The 16,907-nt window shown below is 58.1% G+C and overlaps 1 protein-coding gene across 1 annotated transcript in view; it reads right to left on the bottom strand.

Moving 5' to 3' along the window:
• Nucleotides 1–14,923: 14,923 nt before the first annotated feature.
• CHST8 (carbohydrate (N-acetylgalactosamine 4-0) sulfotransferase 8) overlaps nt 14,924–16,907 on the bottom strand; it is a 52,636-nt gene continuing 50,652 nt past the window's right edge. Inside the window, exon 3 of the mRNA XM_012651521.1 lies at nt 14,924–16,445. Coding sequence (XP_012506975.1) covers nt 15,339–16,445 — 1,107 coding nt within the window. The 3' untranslated portion in view covers nt 14,924–15,338. The remainder of the gene's footprint in view (nt 16,446–16,907) is intronic.

The following is a 16,907-nucleotide window of genomic DNA, read 5'->3' as shown; positions in this document are numbered from 1 at the left end:
GGGGGCACAGGACAGGGCTCTGCAGATGCATTTGCAAGGATCCAAGGGAGTTTTCCCCATGAACAGAGTTTAGACAATGAGGAAAGTTGCCTTTGGTCAGTCAGAACCCTGCCCTGGGGCTCCTTCCTAGGGTGAAAGCTGGGCACACTGACCCTCTTCCTTGTCACAGGCAATTCCTCCTCCTTGGGCCTGTCCTCTAGGAGACAGTCTGTGCGGGGCAGGAACTTGGGAGTCTGAGTCCAACTGGTGACTTTGGGCTTCACCTCTCTGAGTCCTAGTGTCCTTGTGTGTAATGTGGGGCTGCTGGGAGAATTAACCGTGAGAATGTAGCGGAGAACTCGGGCCAGTGGGAGTGCTCTGTGAGGGTGAGCTGTGGGTGACGTGGCGATGGCTAGCTTGCTCTCCCGCCGACCTTACAGCGAGCTCCAGCCAAGCCGTGGTTAGACCCCCACCCCTACTCAGGCCCACGATGGAGTCCCCTCACGTGGGCCCTTGACGCCAAGGGTTAGACCTCACACATGACCTCATGATTGTATTATTATTATTATTAATTTTTTTGGATACAATCTCACTCTGTTGCCCGGGCTAGAGTGTAGTGGCATCATCATAGCTCACTGCAACCTCAAACTCCTGGGCTCAAATATCCTCCTGCCTCAGCCTCCCGAGTAGCTAGACAGGAGTGTACCACCACACCCAGCTAATTTTTCCATTTTTAGTAGAGACGGGGTCTTGCTCTTGCTCAGGCTGGTCTTGAACACCTGGCCTCAAGCAATCCTCCAGCCTCAGCCTCCCAAAGTGCTAGGATTGCAGGGGTGAGCCAGGGAGCCCAGTTCATGATTTTATTATTAAGATAACTTGTATACATTAAAGGGAAGAATGCAAAATTTGCCTAACATTTAAAGATAAAATGCAAGATTTCAGAGAAACTTCATGCTTGTTTTGAGCCATGTGTCTAGGGCGGGCCCAGGAAGTGTCCTTAGGCTCCTCTGTCCTCAGGGCCCCTGGGGGTGGGTGGGGCGGAAGATCAGGCCCAGGAGACAAAGGGCAGTGGCTGAGGGAGGAGCCCTGGAGGGCACAGGGGTCTGCCAGGAAATTCTGGTTGTTTTTCAAGCTGTGAAACTCTTTATTGTCTTTTTTAAAAGTATTTTAAAATTTTAATAAAGCATACGTGATTGTCGTAAATATAATAATAACTCAAAGAAAAGGTACAAAAGGGAGAGAAAAGTCCTCCGTCTCCCCTTCCCAAAGGGAACTATGTCAAGGATTTGGTGTGTGTCCATCCGGTTTTTTTCCTGTTTATGTTCACACAGATGTGCAAGCACACAGAGACACACAGTTGCATAGACTCACAAATATGCACACTCAAAGACACTCAGAAACAGAACCATAGACACATTACACAGGCACACAGACACAGATACACTAACAAACATGCAGAGACAGACATATACACAGGTGCACAGGCATTCACACACAAGTGACAGACACAGACTGTACAAACACAGACACGGAGAGGCACATGGAACCACAGGCACAAAGACGTGCACACATGCCTGCACACACAGCCATGCACACACGCACACATACATGTGCTTTAAAAATGCGCCATCAAACTATACTAATCCACAGCCTGTCTTTGCCCCATTGTGCATTTAAAAATATAGAAAATAATATAACAGACACTCATCTACCCACAACCCAGGTGTTGCCAACATGACCATTTTGAATATTTGCTTCAAATCCCTCTTTAAAAACAAAATGAAATGGTACAGACCATAAACCCCTCCCTTTTTCCCCAGCTTTCCCTGCTACCCAGACGTTGTATCACTCCTGCGCACATTTTTATGCTTTTTGCAACATAGGAATGTATTCACGAGCAAGGGTAGCATTTGTGTATGTTTTAAACTTTTACATAAATGGTATCTCTCCTCTTCTCCCTCCTCTCTCTTCTCTCCTCCCTCCTGCTCTTCTCCCTCCTCCCTCTCTTCCTCTGTTTCCTCCCTCTCCCCCTTCCCTGCTCCCGTCCTCCCTCTTCCTCCTCCTCTCCCTCGCTCCATCCGCCTCCACCTCTAGGCAATACAAGCCTCTGGCTGAAAAGCTGGAAGGTCACCCAAGGAAGTGCAAAAAACGAAAAGCATCTTGATATATTTCCAAATATGCCCTCCCTCTGAATTTTTACAATTCTGTTTTTACATCTGGGTCCCTCGTCCTTTTAGAATTAACTTCTGCTGATGGTTTGAGGTCTGGATCTAAAAAAGAATTTATTTTTCCAAATGGCAAGCCAGGCTTCCAATAGATCCACTAGCAGAATTTTTATATTCGGATTTTAACTGGAATTGGGGAGAATTGAAGGCTTCTTATTTTTGCTCTATTACAGAAAGAAGATGAGAATACAGATACATTGTAAAAAATTAAAACATCTATTCTTTTAGTAATTAGAACTAATTACAAATTAATTGCCCCATACCCTGGCAATCTCATTTCCCTCTTCCTAGGGAACCTCAATTTGGTATGTGTGGTAGGTTACATTATTGATCCCAACTTTTCCCTGGCCTGTGGTACCTGGAGACATCTGCACCCTCACCGCGGCTTCAGGTTGGCAGAGAGAACCTCTCCCCACCCGATATTGAACTTGACCAAAGCGGGGTTAGCAGATGGCTCCCGCGGAGGCTTGAAGTGAGCTGCTGCGGCTGAGCTGGCCTTGGGAGCTTCCGCCACTCCCGGCGGCCGCAGACCCTCCAGGCTGGGCCCCAGAATGACACATATGTGTTGGGGCTGCACGAGCCACTGCAGATGCAGGAATAATAAATGCTTGTGGCTGTTTGCCACTGACATCTTGTGCTTCTTTGTCACACGGCAATAGCTGACTAATATAAACTATATCCTCTGTGTGTGTGTGTGTGTGTGTGTGTGTGTGTGTGTGTACACACACACGTACACAAATTAGATTGGGATAATGTACATGTTATTCTGTAATTTATAATTCGATATAGATATTATAGACATTGTATAAAATTGTGTGTGTGTGGATTACATATCTGGGCTCATCCCCAGCATTTTCAAAGCTCAGAACAAGGATACATGGAGGTTCACGTACCGTAGCAGCCACCAGCCCCTGCCCACGAGTCCATGCCTACTCCAACCTTAGGCCGCTTCCCTTCCCACCAAAGCGTGTGGCCAGTGTCTAAAGCTCTGCCCACTGGGAGGATTTTGCCTTAGCACCATCCCTCAAGGCCACCCTGAGGGGAGCTGGGTGCAGACGCTGCCTGCTTTTTATCTGCTTCCCCACACCCAGCCGACACATCTGCGAACTGAGCTCTGGCTGCTGCTTCTTCCATTAGCCTGTCACCCCCGCCGCGCGGCCACACAGGTGAGTGGAAGGAGAGGCCTCTGTGCGGCAGTGGTGCGTAATAAGGGAGGCCAGCCTCCCTGCAGGGACACCCCACCTGTGGCCTCCCACACTGCTCCTACTGGGTCCTCGGTGCGCCACTTCTGCCTTGGGACGGCTGCTGCTGGGACCACCTGACCTCCTCACTTGCTCGGTCTGACAGTACCCAGGTCACGACGGGCAGTTGTGGCTGCATTTTTCTGGTGTCCCGGGGTCAGGTGCTCTGTCTGTCTGTACAAAGGCCCAGAGCGTGCAAGAAGCCGCTTTCCAAAAGCTTTATAATTTTCTGCACGGAATGGCCTTGGGACAGAACTTTAAGAGTCTGCGTTGTAATCATCCCTGTGGGGCTTGCCCCAAACTCTACGTGGTGTCTTTTCCAATATTGCTACCGCTGATACCATGGGGTCTTCTCGGTTTTACGGCCCAGGAATCAGCACCTCTTGCACGACAGTCCTGCTCCGGATTGACTCAGAGCTGGCAGCTGCTCCTGTATCCTGGTCTGTGGTTTGGGGCGTTTCTATGTGCGGGCAGTGCCTTCGGGGCTCAAAGAGCCAACACATGTTGTGTTTCCTTATTTGAGGTGGGAGGTGCACGATGCCGTTGTTTGCCCTTCACTCTGGATGTCCCGGCATCTGCAGACCGCTGCAGCTCCTGCATTCATTACTGATGTGGCAGCCCCCCGAGACTTACGTCCCACGCTCTGCAACGCACGGATCTTACTGAGGCCTGCGATATAGTAGCCACTCCTGGCTCGTCCATTCTGATTAGCGTGGGGTCATGGAGGTGCAGACCGACAGGGTGTTCTGCGGCATGTTCGGCCAACCAGGTTTCTTTGGATTATGATCGGACGGAGGGCTGGAGAGTTAAAATATTTCTGGGCCAAGTGGGTACTGTTATTCATGCCAACTGCATGAACACTGGTCTCTGGCAGGGGCGGAAATTAATGCATCTGCCAGATCAGTGGCCAAAGGTCCTGTACGGAGGTCCCGAAAGTCTGCACTAGCAACGAGGCCACAGCACAGCGGCTGCGCTTTGGGCGACTTGGCCGAGTTCGCAGGGCCGCGCTGCCATCCCCGGTTCTGCCTGGTTTTGCAGGAGCTACAGCAAGGACCCTGCGCTTATATCCTTTAGGTCTCAGAGGGTAGCACCGATATCTGCCATCACCAACCCCACCCGGGAGGCGATACTTGTTTTTGTTTGCTATCTTGGAAGGGGTCAGAGGGCAGTGCCAGAAGCTTCCTGTTTGCCTGCCCTACTACAAACCTCTTACCTGCCAGGCCAGGGAGCCGATGTGGCAGTCATGACAACAGTCACATGTCTGTTTCGTTCATACATTTAGGACGGGGGAATCTATGGATCTGGAAGCCGGACGTGGGCCAGCACACGCCCCTGCTCGACTGGAGGCCACCAGGACACATCAGACGTCACGGCCCTGCCCATCAGGACATCTCGGCTCCTTCCTCCATCACTCTGACCTCTGCTCCGGGTCTGCTGCGTCAGCTCAGACCAGCTCCAACAGTCCTGGATGTGTCGGGGTGTTACCTTTGGGAGAAGGACTAGGCGTTGATGAGTATGTACACTCGCTTTGGTGGTGCAGAGGTCATCCCGGGCCCGACCTCTCCTTCAGGCACTGAGTTCCTGGTCTGCAAACTGGCTCAAATCCAGAAAGTGGATCGCGAGTGTTTTACAGAGGTGACTGCAGTGCTTGATCTTTTTTGATTGTATGGATCGAGTAGCACGGTTGTTGGCTGCCCGCCCATTCTGCTGCCTGGGCGGCCCTTGTGCGGTGAATCGTCTCCACACCTCTTTGCAGGTCAGGACACCTGGGCTGCCTCTCTGACCCTGCCGCTCACGACCCCGGACCTCTGTCATTTTGGGGTTCTCCTGCCCTCCTTGCTGTCTGTGATCCAAGTCCCACGAGGGCCTCGCCGGCCGGCAGCCCTGGCCCACAGAGGTGAACCTGCACTTAGCCCCCTGGCGATGCCTGTGCTCCTCTCCCAAGCACGTTCCCCGTTGCGTGGTAAGTAGTGTGTCCCTGGGAGGCGACACGTCCCTGGGAGAACACAGTCCTCTGCTGTTTCCTTCCCGGCCTTGCGTCCTGTGCTCACTCTGCCGTGCCCACGTCTTCAAGCCCCTTAATCTCCTTTCTACCATGTGACAGTGCGATCCTGGCACTTCCTCCGTGCTCAGTGTGGGCCACTACTCCTTCCACGCGTCTAGGGTCCATCCTAGTGGCATTTTGGCTCCACCCCCTGTGGTCCTCCCCAGATATTGGATCCTGTCCTCCCAGGGGACTGGTCCCCCTACTGAGAAACTCTCCAACCTATTCCAGCCCTACGTGGCCCTCCGTGGACCAGGCACCTTCAGAATCCTGTCCCCACATGCTCTCCTGGCTTCTGCCACATGCGTGGGCTGTAAGTCCTGGTGCTCCTCTGGGCATAGCTCCTTCCTCCCTCACCAAGCCCACCACTGTCCCCCTAATTATCGGCCTAGTGTCCAGAAGGGGAGGTGGGGACATTCCCTGAAATGCTCACATATTGTCTTGCAGGGCAGAGACCTTTGCATTTCTTCCAGGAAAGAGGGAGCATTAGCCCTTAAGTGGGAAGAATAGGCCCCCTCTGCAGGCTGAGAGGGGTCTAAGATTTGGGGGCATATCAACGCAGATGCCCCGTCCTGGACACCAGGGTGCCCTTCCTTCCCAGCCAGAGCATAGCAGACATGCTTAGCTTGAGAGTTTAATCACAGAACTTGGCTGTTCTGAGGTCCTGGGCTTTCTCTCTCTTCCAACTACAGCCTAAAAGAGAGCCTAAAAGCTCTCAACACTTTGTTATATCTTTTTACAAAGCATTGGTCAAATGCAACAGCCACCCAATTCCACTGATTTTGATTTTCCCTGATATTTTTCAAACACCTGATACATTGCCCTCGGTGTTGCATTTCCTTCCAAGGGCAAACCATCCCAACCCACCAGTGGGGAGGGCGTAACAATGGGGCTGTCATCTTACAGCAGGGCTGTCCCAGTTAGGTGGTAACCAAGCTCCAAAATCCCACCCCAGCCTCTGCTTTCTCAGAATGTTGCAGGTTGGGGTCCCTGGGGGCAGGATGGGTTTCTGGGCGCAGAACCTGATAGATAGTGGCATGCAGGAGGGTACTGGGGGCTCCCAGGTCAATGTCTGGGGGATGGAGGGGAAGAAAGCAGGATTGGGCCGAGGAAGAAGTTGGGTCCTGATGCGCTGTTATCAGAGTTTCCTATTGTTGCTATAACTAATCAGCACAAACGTAGTGGGTGAAAGATTTATTATCTCACGTTTCTGGAACTCAGAAGTCTAAGGCGGGTCAGCAGAGCCCTGTTCCTTCTGGAGGCTCCAGGGAAGGCTGCTCCCTTGCCTTTTCCAGTTAGAGGCTTCCTGCGTTCCTGGGTTCGTGTCCCCTTCCTTCCACCACTCGGACCTCTGCTCTGTCGTCCCATCTCTGGCTCTAACCCCTGCCCCTTCTTACAGGCCCCTCGTGACTGCACGGCACTCACCTGGATACTGCAGGAAGGTCTTCTCTTCCCGAAGTCCTCAATCACATCTGCAGGTCCCTCTAGCTATGGAAGGTGAGACAGCCACAGGTTCAGGGGGTTAGGATGCGGACATCTTTGGGGGCCGTTATTCTGTGTAGATGAAATCTCAACAAGGCCTTCAGCTGAACGCACACGGGGCCTTGAAGTTGGGGTGACTGTTTGGAATTGTTGGGGTGAGGATGCCTGACCCTAATATCTCCATGTCAATTAGTCACAGGGTGTGGGTGTAACTGCGGGCGAGCAGCTGCCTTTAGCCTGGCAGTCCCCTAAGAGCCCTGTCTGCCAGCAGCACTCCAGCGCCTGGTGGGAGAAGTCCTTCCTTCCCGAGGGGATCTGGGTGGCTCACCAATGGCATCCACTCAGCCCCTCTGCTCTGGCCCTACAACCGTCTCAGTCCCTCTCCTGGCCGTGCAGGCTTGCACCCCAGGACATTTGCACATGCTCCTCTCGGTCTCTCTCACTCATCCTTCTTATCCAGCTCCATTACCACCTCCTCTGGGAAGCCTTCCCTGACTTCTCTGACAAGGTTGTCTCCATCATAGCCCCCGTGACTGTCATGCTGCCATGCTTGCGGGTGTCAATCTCTATGATTCTTAGAATCAGACTTCCCCTGTAGACTGAGTTCTGCAAGGCCAAGGTGGGGTTTATGTTTCCTTGATACCATCTGCCCTTCACAGCGGGCTGCGCGTGATGGATGCTCAGAAAGTATTTGTTGAGCGAAGGGGTGAAAGAGGCTGCTTTCTTTTCAGCTGGCTGTGTCGTACTTGGTAGTGTGGTACTTCGTTAGTCCGCCTCCCTGTCCATGGATATTTAGGCTGTTCCCAGTGCTCTGACAGTTCCCAGAAAGCTGCGACAAACATTTCCGCACGGATTCCTGTCCCTTTGCCTAGAGTTTCCTTCGGACAGATTTCTAGACACGGAACTGCTGGGCCCGTGAGGCTCGCTGGGGCAGGGACCAGGGATGGCTGTGGGGCCCAGTGCATGTCCCCCTGCGTTGCTGCCACGGCACAGGAAGGGCAGAGGAAGTGGACCCACGATGGGCTGGAAAGGCACGAAGCAGCCCCCAGAGGGCACAGAGGTGGCACTGAAGGTCCCAGGTCTGGTTCCTGCTGTCCAGCTGGGGATGTCCCCATCTTACTGGACCCCTCAGTAGGGTCCTCCTTCGCCTGGAGTTGATGCCAACAGCTTTCTTATATTTCCTACCAAACGGCACCAGCTGTAACAAGTTCCAATTCTTGCCATTGTTGTCTAAAAATATGGCTTTTACGTTCCTCTCTTGGGAATTCACTGAGAGGGGTGTGTGTGTGTGTGTGTGTGTGTGTGTATGTATGTGTGTGTAAAATCTGTAATGAACTTTTATATATATTCTAGAGGCCCCCGAAAAGATGACGTATTCTCCGTGGGGTGCAAAGCTGTATTTATGCTAAATATACACATGTCGGCTGGAGCCCATTCGCTGGCCCGGCTGTGGGACCGGCTGGGTCTCTGTGCCCGGCTCGGGTTCAGGTCACGGCAGGGGGCGGGCTGGGGGTTCGCACCTATTGCAGAGGGTGAGGTGGGTGAGTCCATGCAGTGGCTCAGTCCTGGGGCCAGACGCCGAGTGCAGGGCCCAGGAGGTTGGTGGACGCGGCAGGTGGAGGCAGAGCCCGGCAGGGCTGGGGCGAGATGTCGCTGCACGGAGGCCTGAGGCGAGGGGAGCAGCTTCAGAGCCTGTGCAGCTTCGAGGGTTTGTGGCAGGGGCCGGCAGCGGCCAGCGTTCCCGCAGGGCAGCGGGAGGCTCTAGTGACTGGGTGGCAGGCGGCCTAGTGGGCAATCCCCCTGGCTCACTGTGGTCCCAGACGCTGGGCTCTGGTTCCGGGCAGGGAGCACACAGGTGCCATCACCATGTGTCAGCAGTGCCTGGCACAGCGCCTGACACGTGTGACCCCTCTAACCGTCAAAGGGATGTGTGCCGACTGCCTCTGTTGTGGACTGAGTGCTCGTGTCCCCTGAACATTGTGATGTACGTTGACATCCTCGCCCACAAGATGATGCTATTGGGGGTGCTTAGGGCGTGGGGGTGGAGCCCTCATGAATGGCATTAGTGTCCTTACAACGAAGGCCATGGGCGCTCTCTCACCCCCGCCACCGTGAGAGGACACAGTGAGAGGATGGGCAGCTACGGACCAGGAAACTGGTCCTCGCCAGGCACCGGGTCTGCTGGCACCTTGATCTCGTCCTCCGGACCCCGAGGAACAGCTGCTTGCTGCTGAGCCACCGAAGGTGAGCGGCCCGAACGGACTGAGACAGCCGCAGGGCCTCCTTTTGGATCCTTTCGGACATCGACACTTGATCAAGGTACTCTCCTCCTCAAAGCCCTTCAGTGGCTCCCCATTTTTCAGCCCAAATCCAATCTCCTTTCTGTAGACTACGAGGACCCGGCACCTCCCGCCCCTCCCCACGGGCTCCGCAGGCGTCCGTGCAGGGCCACGCGGGGTGTGCCCGCCGCCCTGGGCTCGAGCCCGCGCCTCCTCAGGGCTAGTGCGAGTCAGGGCCAGGGAGCCAGCGCTGTCAGCCTTGGGGCACCCCTGCCCAGGCCAGGGCCCCCAGCCCCACCCCGCCCCCGCTCCCTGTCACCGTGAAGCACCCCGGTTCACTCCTCGCCGACTGCATTAGCCCAGCAACCCCGGCTGCAGGTCCGTGGGGAGCCCGGCCCTGAAAAATGACGGAGAGCCCTCGTCCCTGTGCCATTAATTCTCCTGCGACCGAGGCCTGCCCCCAGGGTGGGCGCGGGGCCAGGGTGACTGATGACACCTGCTCGGCCTCCCTCTCGAGGACTGTGGCCGGTGGGAGGCGTCAACAGCGTTTCCCCAGTGAAATGCCGCGTGGAGATTAATGGCCCTGAGCTGCGGGCTCCGGGTGCGCGAGGCCGGGCCCTGGGCCTGCCGGGCCTGTGCCCCCCTCTGCCCCTGCCGGCCCCTGAGAGGGGCAGAGTTGTGGGGTCCCTGCCTGGTGCCCGGGATCACCCAGAAATGGGGCCTCAGCTCCACGCCTGAAACCTCCAACAAATAATTTTCAATTTGCCTGCAAGTTTCAGTGGCACAATCCGATGTTAAATAATAGATTAGGTGCCTCAGGGAGAGAAACAGGATTTAAGAAGAAGAAATAACTGAAAGGAAAAGTAAAATTCAGCACATCGGTCTGGAGAGCGAGAAGGCAGCTTTCCCTCCCAGCCCAGACCCACCGCCCACCTGGTACCATCCGGCCCTGCTGGGCGCCTTCTCTGGGCCTGCGGGGCTGGCCTCCTGCCCCGGGGCAGGCTCCAGGCTTCCGCAGCCCTGGGCTCTTGTGACAGATCGACCAACGCCCTGCCCCAGTGCCCAGGCCCTGCACCCCAGGACAGGCCTGACTTGTAGCCTGGCAACCGCCACCCACCCAGGCAGGCAGGAGGACCCAGACACTCAGGCAGATATTGACAGACAGGCACGGACTCAGGTAGTCGCAGGCAGGTAGATACAGGCCGGCGCAGGTGACAGCAGGCAGGTGTGACCCAATGGGGCTGGATGCAGACACGGGTGTCGGACAGGGGCGGAGAGTGAAGAGGGTGTGTCCGTGGGGCGTGGCTTGTCCAGAAGCCCTGGAACAGAGGTCCTCTCCGTCCAGCGACCTTTCCCTCTGCCCATCCCGACCACCCCCTCCCCTGGCCACCGGCTGCCTGTCACACTCTCTCCAAGGTCACGGATCCCCCCAACTCCCCCGCCACGTCCTCCTCAGACCTCACCCCTTCTGTCTGCTCATCAGCCCTGCCGTCCTCATGGCCTTCCTTGTCCGGCCTGGCCCAGTGGGCTTCCCTCTCCCCCTTCCCTCCTCCTGTCACTCACACCTAGGAGGGGCACAGCTCTGACCGTCCCATGCTGCACACGAGCAGGACGGCCGTCGGTGTCCCTGTGCTCTCATCATAACGAGCCACAAATGGGCGACCAGCAATGCCCGGGAATCTGCCCCTGTTTTCCCGGACAGTGTGCATTTCCCTTGCTCCGGTGATCATTCAGTCCTTAGCTGCTATCGCAAAACCTCCTACCCACTGGAGCACCAGTGAGACCATAAGTACTGTGTACTGACGGGCAAGAGCGTGGACACGGGCCAGACGGCCAGGCTTTGAATGCTGGAACGTCCCTTTCATAGCTGTGTGGCTTTGGGCAAAGTGCTTACCCTCTCTGTGTCTCAGTCTTATCATGGGTAAAAAATGGGGAGAATGAGAATTGCGTCTGTCTTACAGGGTTGCAGTGGAGATTAAATAAACCAGCATGCTCGGAGCAGCACCCAGTAACCCGGTCAATACCATAGTTAGTACTTCAGGAGCCAAAGCAGATGACCGTGGCTTGGGTTATGGTGACGGCACTGCAGCCGGAGAAAGGGCGTGGATTCGGGACCCCTCAGGAGGCAGGGCAGGGGAGGCTTGCAGGGCTGGGACGGGAGGCGCGGGAGGGGGGGTGTCGACAGAGGTGTGGGTGAGGCCGCTGGCCACGGGTCTACAGGTCAGGCTGCGGGTGCAGTCTGGGAGTCTGGCATCGGGTGGGACTGAGCTCGCGTGGGGAGCGTAGGCGGAGGAGCGTCTGTTGAATTCCGAACGTGCCGGGAAGAAGAGGACAGAAACGGGCGGGTGCTGGAGGGGCAGGGGGCTGGGGCATCCCCACTGTGTAAGGTGCGGCCCTTACAGCCTGCTTTCTGCTGATGGGGAAGCCCGAGCCCGGAGAGAGGAGCCAGTGCGTGCAGGAGGTGTGTGATGAGAAGTTCGGAGATTGGAATCCAGACTGTGTGTGTGGGGGTGTGTGCGCGCGCACCGGTTGGACCGGGCTCAGTGCGGACAGTGCACGCATTCGACCCAAGACAGCGCGGGACTTTCTGGTCCTTCCCGTGTAGTTCAACACAGCAAGAGGCGCCTTCCTGAGCTGTGGGTGTTTCTGTGTGTGTCTGCATGTCTGTGTAAGTGTGTGGGTTTGTGCGTCCGTGTGCATCTGCATCTGTGTGCATGTATATGTGTGTGTGTGTGTGTGTGTGTGTGTATCTATGGGTGTGCGTCTGTGAGGCTGGTGTGTGTCTGTGTGTGACTGTGTCTGTGTGTACACGCATGTATGCGTGTGTGTGCATGCATTTGCGTTTGTGCGTGTGTGTGTTGTGGTCGAGATCATAGGAGGCCTCACATCACCTTCATGGAGAGCGGGGGACAAGCTCCGCGTCAGGTCCACGTGAGGGCCGAGGGGTGCTGGGGGTATTTGGGGGCTTGGTACCGGGACAGGCGGGTCCCCTGGAACCGGTGGTTTGAGAGGAACCTCCGGGGTCTGCTTGGAGACACCTGGAGAGGCAGGACCCCCGTGACCCACGGCTGGGAGGGGGGTGCCGACTCCTGCTGGTCTGCGGGACGCGACGCCCACCTGGAGCCACGCGGCCGGGGCGCTGCTGCCACCTCGTGGCCCGGCCAGGGATGCACAGGCCGCTGCTCAGGAGCGAGGACGTGGCTCCACCTGGTGGCCGAGGCCGGTCTCTGCGCCTGTGGACACCTCCCTCTCCCTGGAGAACCCCTCCGCCTCCCCCCCACGGACCGCACAGATGCCTGGGGGCCAGGCGGCGGTGGGCACGAAGGTGGGGGGCCCAGCCAGACTGCTTGGGTGCAATCGCGACTCCACCTCCACAGGTGTGCAGCTCTGTGGCTGTGCAGCGCTGACCACGCTCACCTGTGCCTCGGTCTCCTCACCTGTCACATAGGGCGAGGCACACAGGACAGGGCTGCTGGGAGAGGCATGTGGGCCACCTGACGCAGACGGGCACACCCTGGCAGTGTGGCAGGGCCACCTAGGCCCTTGGCTAGGAATGTCTCTCCTCTGACCTCTGCCCCCTCCCCTTGCCTCCTGCGCTGGCTTCAAGAGCTCTTGAGACCTCCAGCCCACTCTCTTCGCTCCTCTCTCCTGAGGCCGTCTGGGGTGGGGAGGGCAGGAGTGTTTGTTCTCTAGTGGCCCCAGTCCAGCCCAGCCCCCGGCCACCCTCTGCAGCCACCTCACCGTGGACGCCCTTGTGCAAAGTGTCCCTCTGGGCAGGGTGAAGAGTCGGGGGCAGCACAGCCTCGCCTGGGCTCAGGGCTCGCACACACCCTCCCCGAGCCTGGGCCCTGGGCCAGCAGCCGGCTTCCTCCAGTGGAGCAGCCAGGCCCAGCACTGTCCCCTCCCCACCCCCAGCGCCACCCTGCTTATTCCTCGCCCAGGAGTCATTGTACCCGTCCGCATGGGGCCCTGGAGATGGGGACAGTGTCATTTGAGCCCAGACTGTCCTCCCACCAGCTCCCTCCCTTGCCCATTCCTGGCCCCGAGGGCTAACTGTGAGTGCCCAGCTCTGGGTCCCCCTGCACTTGTGGAGGGCAGGGAGGGGAGAGGGATGCGAGGAGGACATTCCCCTGATTGGCTGTGGGTGCTCCTTGGAGAGGAAAGGGCCGAGAGAAGGGACAATGAGGCAGAGCCACCTCCCAGCCTCCATGGGCCCCATCTGCCACCGAGGGGCGCACCCAGAGGATGAAATTGGCATGGGCCCTGCCTGAGGGCGGGGGGAAGAGCTGGAGGACAGTCCCTCCATGTACTGCCCTCCTGGCTCTGTCCTGGACCCCTTGGACAGACCCTGACGGAAGCCTCCTCCCTGCCCTCTGTCGGATGGTCCAGGCCACTTCCAGCTGGAGCCAAGGGGAGCCTCACCTTGCTCAGGGTCCTTGGTGCATATGGCCCCATGGAGGCGGGAGGCGGCCTCGGCACCCTGCTCCGCCTTTGCAAGGCCCAGGGCCCAGGGTGCAGGCAGAGAGGGAGATGGGGCAGCCCCAGCCTGGATTCCATGGTGTTTCCACCCGGGGACCCAGCAGCGCCTCCCCCGCAAGTGGGAACAGACTGGCGCAATCTCTGGGGTGGGACTGTGGCCAGATACCACAGGGCACGTGACAGGCTGACACAGGATGACAGAGGGCAGAGACCCCAGAAACAGGCAGCTCTTCTCATCACAAACCAAACCCAAACAGTCACAGCCACGCCCACACTCAGAGCCCCACAAACACTTCCTCCAAAACCTTTCCAGAGCCACCCTGGCTTTTGACAATTCCAGCATTTGTGGTGCGGGAAGTTATGTTTTTGGAGGAGATTTCCTCTACGGCTTCTCCTCCCCTTCCTCCAGAGCCAGCAATCGTGACAGCCCTGAGTGGCTCAGTGTCAGGTGACTGGGGCCAGGGACCAGGGTGAGGGTCCGGCCGAAGCCCTGCTTAGCCCACAGGTGCAGAGGGCCGGGGATGAAGGACATCAAAAGGGAAGAAGCAACAGCTGCTCCAGGTGGGAAGGAATCAGCGAAAGAACGCCGGAACTATGAGGAACCAAAGCCAAAGAACACCCCCAAAAGGGAACACCAGCTCTCTAGCGACGGACACGAACCGAAATCAGAATATCGAAATGACAGATGAGGAATTTCGAACATGGATTGTAAGGAAGCTCAATGAAATGCAAGATCAAATGGTGCAAAGGCAATTTATGAAGCAAAGCATTAGTACCCCTGTAATACTCTGAAACAAAAAAGAAAAAAGAAAGGAAAGAATACAAGAAGCAAGCCAGGGATGGCACACCGAGAGTCACACCCACTGAGACCGGCACGTGGTGCCGATACTCTAAGTATTCAGAGCTCTGCCCGGCTCTGACCAGAAGGGACCCCGGTGGGCCTCCATGGGGACAGCCGTATCTTCTCGTTTCGGGATGAACGTGCAGATACCGAGACAGGAGGCTCTGGCAGAAGAGGCCTTGGCCTCAGACACCCGAAGAGCCACTGCCGGCCCGAATGGGAGCCCTGGGCTTGCCCCTGCAGCCCCGGGTGCTGGTGCCTGGCTCAGGCAGGAAGAGTTCCAGAAAGCGTGGCGAGGGGTCCACGTGTCCCCCCCCCACACACACACACTCAGAGTAGACACTGCTGCTCTGGAAACCATGTGCTTTATTTGGAACCTCAATCCAAGGGAACATCCCCCCGGGGTCATACAAAAGCTGCAAACCATGTGGTTTGGTACAAGGCAATGGCTAAGGGACCAAGAAAATCCCTCACTGCTGGGGCCTCGTCCTCAGGCCTCAGGCTTCCCTGGTCATCCTAACTCCTGGCTGAGCTCCTGGGGTGCCCCTCAGCATCTCCCTCAGCCAAGGACGGAGGAAGTAGGTGCAGGACAAGGGCCAGGGTCCCCAACCAAGGGCGGGGGCCTCTGTCCCCGCCTAGGGCCTGCTGCATCCCAAAGCCAAGGCTCCTCGCGTCCTCAGAGCCCCGTGGCTCTGGGAACATCTGGGCTGCCGGGCGAGGCACCACGGAGTGGGGACGCCCCTGCGCACAGGGGGGCGGGCCCGCCCCTCAGTACAGGTCCGCGAAGGGCTTGGAGTAGTTGAACATCAGGTAGTCCATGTAGTAGAAGTCGTAGGCGCGCTGCCGCTGCAGGGCGGAGAGCTGCGCGAAGTACTGGCGGGCGATCCTCGCCGTGGTCCGCGCCTCCTGAGAGTGCCGGTCCTTGAAGCTGGGGAAGGTGAGGTTCCGCGGCGCGCGGATCAGGCTCAGGAAGAAGTTGGCGTCGTCCTCCATGCTCTCGAACTTGCCCACGAAGTCGTAGTCGATGAGGCAGGGGCTGCAGAGGCGGCTGACGTGGTCCCAGTGGATGTCCATGCCCACCGGCCGGTGCACGTCCAGCAGGTACTGCACGAACTCGGGGAAGCGCACGCCGGCGCCCGTGCGCAGCGCCTCCCGCGACGCGTTGGCCCGGTACCGGGCCAGGATGGCCTTGCCGAACACGGGGTGGTAGTAGCTGTTGGGGTGCTCGAACTTGTCGCGGAAGGCGGAGACCAGCCTCTCGAAGGGCTCGCGCACGAAGAGCATCTTGGTGTAGGTGCCCAGGCGGTGCAGGATGCCCTGGCGGTCGAAGGTGTCCAGGCGCCGCAGCGCGCCGCCGTAGTGCACCGTGTTGTGCTGGATGTCGGCGGCGGACGAGGCCAGCCCCGCCAGCACCATGAGCACCCGCTTCCAGTTGGAGCAGCCCGCCTTGGGCACCTCGCAGTACAGCACGCGGTGGCGGTCCTCCACGAAGATGCGGGACACGTGGCGGGGCGTGACGGCCCGCCGGCTGCTGCTCGCCCGGTACTTGGCGCACGCCTCCTGCATGAGCCGCTTGCGCTCCCGCTGGCTCCGCTGCAGCCCGGCCCGACGGCCGTCCAGGGTCCCCGCGCCCGGCCGCACCGCGGTCCCGCCCGATCCGTTGGCCGCCACGGCCGCCGCACCTGTCATCCTCTTGATGAGCAGCCGGCGGCGCCGCTGCCGGAGGCGCAGACGGGCCCCCCTCTCCGGCAGGGGCTGGTGCTGCCCGGGCACCGGCAGGTGGAGGCCCCCCGGGGCCCGGCTGGACGAGTCTCGGGGGCCCTTCTCTGTGGGTACCGTCGAGTCACCATCCTGAGAACTGCCCTGTGGGAAGGCCTGGGGCAAGAAGAGACAGGGGTACCGGGGTGGGCAGGGCAAGGGGGCACCGAGGGTCACACGGGCCAGGCCCTCTCTGCGGCTGGGGTTCCTGCCCCCTTTGTGTCCTGGCTTTTCCCGGGTGCGGGGGAAAGGCTGGCCCTGCAGCTGTGACCCCTCTGAACCCCCGCCCAGCACCCAAAGGCCTCCCTCTGTTCCGCCGGCCACGTCCAGCCACGAGTGCGGGGCCTGAGTGCAAGTGCCACTTCGGCCACCAGATGGCGCGGTCCCCCCAGGAACCTGCGCCTGGTGGCCTGAGGGCGGCGGCTGAGATTTACGGCGCCTATTAGCAGTGCCCAGAGCAGCCATCCAGCAGGAGAGGGAAATTCACGGGTCCAAAGCCCTGGCTTTGTTCCCAAGGCTCCCGGGAAAGCCTGGACACATTTTTCTTTCCAAGAATGGATTCAACGCGAGCTCCGCATT

The sequence above is a fragment of the Propithecus coquereli genome, unplaced genomic scaffold, assembly GCF_000956105.1.
Source record: "Propithecus coquereli isolate 6110/MARCELLA unplaced genomic scaffold, Pcoq_1.0 Scaffold358, whole genome shotgun sequence".
Lineage (NCBI taxonomy): Eukaryota > Metazoa > Chordata > Mammalia > Primates > Indriidae > Propithecus > Propithecus coquereli.
Note: the sequence above shows the minus strand (reverse complement) of the source record. Positions and strands in the feature narration are given on the sequence as shown.